At 41.6% G+C, this 6,168-nt stretch overlaps 1 protein-coding gene across 1 annotated transcript; it reads left to right on the top strand.

Annotated features, from left to right (window-relative positions):
* Positions 1–928: 928 nt before the first annotated feature.
* foxq2 (forkhead box Q2) lies at positions 929–3,735 on the top strand. Its single transcript, XM_071346724.1, has 2 exons — positions 929–1,759; positions 3,132–3,735. Exons 1-2 carry the CDS (start codon positions 1,325–1,327, stop codon positions 3,486–3,488), a joined length of 792 nt encoding a protein of 263 aa, XP_071202825.1. The 5' UTR covers positions 929–1,324; the 3' UTR covers positions 3,489–3,735.
* Positions 3,736–6,168: the final 2,433 nt, after the last annotated feature.

Below are 6,168 nucleotides of genomic sequence, written 5' to 3' on the forward strand. Positions count from 1 at the left end.
TCACTCAACTTGTCTATAGTTACATACATGCAGCTTCTCTTCTGTCATTAGCCTATACAGTGCATTTGGAAAGTATTCCACATTTTGTTACGTTACAGCCTTATTCTAAATTAGATTCAATTATTTTTTTCCCTCATCAATCCCATTAATGACAAAGTGAAAACAGGTTTTTAGAAAGGTTTGCTAATTTATAACAAATAAAATACAGAAATACATTATTTACATAAGTATTCAGAGCAATCAGGGGAGAAGGGCCTTGGTCAGGGAGGTGACCAAGAACCCGATGGCTCTCTGACAGTGCTCCAGATTTCCTCTGTGGAGATGGGAGAACCTTCCAGAAGGACAACAATTTCAGCAGCACTCCACCAATCAGGCCTTTATGGTAGAGTGGCCAGTCGGAAGCCACTCCTCAGTAATAGGCACATGACAGCCCACTTCTTTGGTCTGATGAAAACAAGGCCTGAATGCCAAGCGTCACTTCTGGAGGAAACCTTGCCGAATCCTTACGGTAAAGCATGGAGGTGGCAGCATCATGCTGTGGGGATGTTTTTTGATTGTAGCACATAATTTATGATAAAGGTATTACTGTTTTATAACAGAATCTCTTACAGTAACTCTGATAATGTGCACTATACGGAGCATCCTCTGTCCAAACCCATTTAAGTAGGGATAATGCTGTTTAAATGCCTTTTGGTGCTGCTGAAGCACCCTCTGAACACCATGTCCTACTAAATCAGTGTTTAATCTCCCGTAATTACAAAGATTTGCTGTGGTTTAATAAAATTAATCCGCCTTGATTAGACCCCCTACCTGTGCTTCTCCTGTCTCTATTGCCCCTCACTGTGAGGGATACATTTACGGACGTTTAAATAGTGGTACCATCACAACTCTGATCCATTCTGATCTAGTATTCACAAAATACATTTGAGCAAGGAAATAACACTGCATAAATTATTTTTTTCTTCATTTTTTTCTTCTTCTATCAGATCAATGTGGTATAACACGTTTGATTGTCCTTAAGCTATACAGGCTTTGGCATCACATTGAGTTGAGTTATCAAACAATCAGGGTAAATTGGGACTATCCCATTTAATTGTCCTAACTTGATCTTGTGACCAAAGAGACTGCAGTCATTAACTTACTTAGCCCAAAGGACATTGAAGAGAGGCATCTTACTTGATGCACAGCAGTGTCATAGACCATTACTGGGAAACTGAGAAACAAAAACATCTGTGAAGAATCTGAGGATTGCCTATTGTGGTGGAAATAGGTCATCTACATTTAAAGTGTTTTAAGCAACTGCCTTAAAAGTCCAATAAGGCCCATGGAGGACAGAAGCAGCTGCAACACTGTCCGGGAGCGCTTGGGACTACGCTTCACCATAGACTACCTGCTGTACAACAAGGACAGTAAGAGCATGAGAGAGGAGGCAAAGAGTCCCCCAGCAGAGCAGACCCTTCATAGTTCAGTGGAGGAGCGGAGTCCTGACATCCTCTCAGGGAGGGAAAGTATCGAACTTGGGAGCCCTGAGAAGGGGCCAGAAGGAGAAGAGGGGTCAGAGGAGGAGGATGAAGAGGAGGAAGAGGTCAAAGTGGAAGACGATCAAGAGGCGACCACTACAGACAGTCCACGGGACAAGCCCACCCAGTCCTACATTGCCCTTATCTCTATGGCCATACTTGCTTCAGAGGAGAAGAAGCTGTTGTTGTGTGACATCTATCACTGGATCATGGATAGCTACCCCTACTTCAAGAACAAGGTATGTCCAAGTGATTCAATTCAGGGTTCATTCCAAGTTGAATATTTGTCTGAACTAGGGTTGGGATCAGTTTAATTTAAATTCAGGAGATACATTCCAATTCCAATTCAAGAATTGAAAAAAGTGCCATTTATTTTCAAAGCAGATTGTTTTTGATTCTTGAAATTCAATTTCAATTCACTTCAAACACGGACTGAATTGAATTGGAATTGACATGGCCAACTCCCTGTTTTTTTTTATTTTTTTTATTTTTACCGTTATTTTACCAGGTAAGTTGACTGAGAACACGTTCTCATTTGCAGCAACGACCTGGGGAATAGTTACAGGGGAGAGGAGGGGGATGAATGAGCCAATTGTAAACTGGGGATTATTAGGTGACCGTGATGGTTGAGGGCCAGATTGGGAATTTAGCCAGGACACCGGGGTTAACACCCCTACTCTTACGATAAGTGCCATGGGATCTTTAATGACCTCAGAGAGTCAGGACACCCGTTTAACGTCCCATCCGAAAGACGGCACCCTACACAGAGCAGTGTCCCCAATCACTGCCCTGGGGCATTGGGATCTTTGTTTAGACCAGAGGAAAGAGTGCCTCCTACTGGCCCTCCAACACCACAGCTCCCGCTCCTAGCTGTTGCAAAGCTGTATTGGCAATAGTCTGTAATTCTAATCAATTTAACTAGATTACATTAGATACTCATGAGAAAAACCTTTGCAAAGCTGTTTGATCAAGAAATGACTAGTGCGTGGAAAGTTTCCAAAACCTAAAGTACTATTCTGGGACATTACGCACATCCTCCACTGTAGTCAAAAGACAGCATTTTAAAATAAAGAGCGTGAAAAAGTATATCTGCCGTTTTCTCTTTTCACTATATTCCCATTGTGAACTGTTGAAAAAGGGTGCTCTGGCACGGTAATGGGTAGAATTACTGCATGCATGAACCTGGCTCAGCTGATTCTGTTGTTGCATGGAAGGTTTAACTGAGTAACCTAAAGGCTGTAGGTAATTCTGTTGATAGCCGCAACGGGTTAAGAACTAAAACTAGGTCTTTAACAGGTGTAACAACAGGTTTACCTCATGGAATTAGGGGAATTAAACAAGGTGAACGTGGTGGTTTCGTCTGTCAAACGTCACTATGGCCCTTTTACATGGCCTGGCACCAATGAAATAAATGCAAGGGAAAATTGTTAATATTCTCTGTACAATGTATACGATGGATTCAGCCATGGGAGAATACCATTTCTGGTTTCTAATAATTGAGTACAAGGATGATGTTGGATCATTTCTGTTCCAGGGCCACATACAACACTTAATTCATGAATCACCTTTATTCTTCATGTCTCATATGTAAACATTATTGTTGTTCTATAGGATAAGAACTGGAGGAACAGCGTCAGACACAACCTGTCCCTGAACGAATGCTTTGTGAAGGCTGGTCGGAGTGACAATGGTAAAGGCCATTTCTGGGCCATCCACCCCGCTAACTTCCAAGACTTCTCCAATGGGGACTACCATCGCCGCCGAGCTCGCCGCAGGATCCGCAGGGTGACAGGACAGCTCCCGTATGCCCTGCACGCACCCTATTACCCCCTCAACAGGCCCAGGGGGGTGCCGTACTGGTGCTGCCCCCTAGCCCACCCTCTGTCCTGCCTCTCAGCCAGGATGTATTGGAGCTGGGCTAGCCAGTATGCCAGACGACACCCATCCCTCCACGCTCCGGTTCAATAGCACCACAGAATTGGATGCATGTTTGATGTTGAACTACTCTTTGTATGACAGGTGGCTGAGAGAGATGTATTGAGTATGATTGTGAAATCTGTGGCTGGCTGGCACAAATACGAGTACCAAAGCACCAAAGTACTATATTGCACTATTTATTGTTTGAAACGTGATACACCAGATTTGTACTGTAATATTATGTATATTGTATTTGATGAGTACTGTATATGAAGAAATGGAATTGTAAATATATTGATGAACATATTGCATTATTTTATATATCTTCAACAATTTCAAATAAACTAAACAAAAAAACCTAACCAACCAAAGTGTCAATGATTTCTGTCAAACATGAGAAAATGCTTACACAGAATGAGAATATTTTAAATCTATAAATAAAGCACTTTACAGCAAGGGTTGGAACTGGTTGACCAAAAAACGGAAACTAACAAAATGATTTGAAGAACAGAACACTCACCGAAAAAAAGTGATCTATACTGTTCTGGAACAGAACCGTTATTTTAAAAGCATGGGAACCGGTTAATAACATTCCGGGCATTTTTTCCAGTCCCACACAACAAACAAAGTGCCAACAAAGCCCCTATGTAAAACCTTCACTCTGTTACTCAGAAACGTATTCCAGCGTCTGCCTGACAACTAGAATTTTTTTTTTAGTAGGTGTGCGTGTGTGTGTAGGCTACCTGCCCCTCCCCTCTGAAACATAGGTTACTGAAGCCTACTGACAACGGTACAAGCGTAATTCAGAAATTAGGGAGAGATGTTAAATTAGAGAAGAATAGGTTGACTTTTTCAATGCTAGTTAAGGATGCTATAGTTATCACGTTTCACATTGGATTTATTAACTACAAAAAGGTAAGATGTGTTTTTATTTCTAGTGCCGCTCTGCACAAACAAGCTAGCTAGCTAACGCTTGCTCTGGTCCACCTTTAAACCAACTCGGAAGTTCAAAGACATTTGAAGTTCCTCTATAGAAGCCGCTCCTCCGTAGGTATAATTCTGTGGGCCTAATTCAGGTAACAAGATGCCCAGCGCTTCAAGGGAAGCTTCCTCCATCCTCTCTCGCTCTCTCCTCACCCTCAACATTTCAGTTGCATCTCGTGCCCGACACTGTGACTGGTAGCACAGTGTGTATGTTTGTCTTTCATTGTGATTAAACTATGCTGTTACGGCAAAATACAATTTGCTCTTAACGACTTTCGTGTACAGATTCAATCGCTTACCCACTCTACAGCAAGCTGCTCTATCCGCACTGATTGGTGAAGAAATTTAATTTCGAGCTAAATGTAAAGAAAACGAACAGAAAGGAACGATAAACACTGGTTCAGAACTTTATTTTGCTGGTCGGAACAGTGGAATGAAACAAAAAAAATTATGGTTCTGTTCAGAATGAAACGATTGGAAAATATTTTTGGTTCCAACCCCTGCTTTACAGTAACTTATATGTACAGAATATTGTACCGTACAGATGACTGTACTGACATATTACTGTACAGATGACTGTTCTGAGAAGATATTTGGTACTCCAGGTGGTACAGTTCATTAACTGTGCATGTGCATGCTTGAATACGTGCATGCTAGCTTCTACCTTTGTGTGTCTGTGTGTATTTTTGTGGTTGTGTGTTCCTGTGTGTTCCAATGTGTGGTTGTGTGTGAATTCAGGGTGTTAAAAGTGAGCCCACTCCTGAAGCCCGGCCTAGTTTAGATGCTAATTAGTCAGAGATGCTGGGATGCCAAATCTTGTGCCCTAAGAGACTAAAGCAGGCTTCCCAAAGTCGACTCAGGGGATAAGCACCCGGATAATCCCAGAGATCCCAAGGAGTTTCGAAAAATAGGAAGCTTATCACACAGTGTAATCTGTTACCGTTCCTGTGGTGAGGAGACACTGCAGGAGGTGAGGTGAGGGGGAAGGGAGGGTAGGGAAGGGAAGGGGGAGGGAGGTAAAGGGAAGGAGGTGGCAGAAGGGTCGGGGGAGTGGGTGGCGCGGAGAAGTGAATGTGCAGGTGTGAGCGTGTAAAGGGGACCATTGTCAAAGTCTTCACTGGCAACAACAAGTAAAAGATATAAAGGGATGAGTCCAATCAGAAACAACAGTTCAACTGGAAATGTGAAAGGTATATTATACAGTATACAATAATACTGATCTTTATACCGGTCTGAGAATGTATAGAGAACTGGCTCCATATTTCTTTATCAAAGGGCAAAACGTGTTAAAATATGCAGTAGCATGGTCAGATAATTATATCTGGAGAATACAACAAGATTATCATAAAAAAAGAAAAGTCAATCATCAGCTGTCAGTTATTCCATCGATAGGAAATTCAGATGTAATTTCCAGAGGTTGGCATTTAAATTCACAATACTTGAGCATGTTTTTTTTGTTGAGTGGATTAGGTCAGAGATCGACTTTTTATACTGCTTGTTTATGTCAATTCATGTGCGGTTTTTGTCTACCAATTATTGAATATTTGGATAAGGCAATACATCTGAAAGGTAGATTAGAGTACATTCTAAAAAGAAAAGGGAATGTATTTATTTATGGGAAAAGACAAAAATACAGTAGACTAACATGTCAGAACCCCATTTTCTTCTCTGTTTATTAGAGCGATGACAAATCCATCTAATTAATTTTTGTTCACCAAATCTCTCTGTTCATTGTGGACAAGCTAAT

Source organism: Salvelinus alpinus, chromosome 16 (genome assembly GCF_045679555.1).
Source record: "Salvelinus alpinus chromosome 16, SLU_Salpinus.1, whole genome shotgun sequence".
Lineage (NCBI taxonomy): Eukaryota > Metazoa > Chordata > Actinopteri > Salmoniformes > Salmonidae > Salvelinus > Salvelinus alpinus.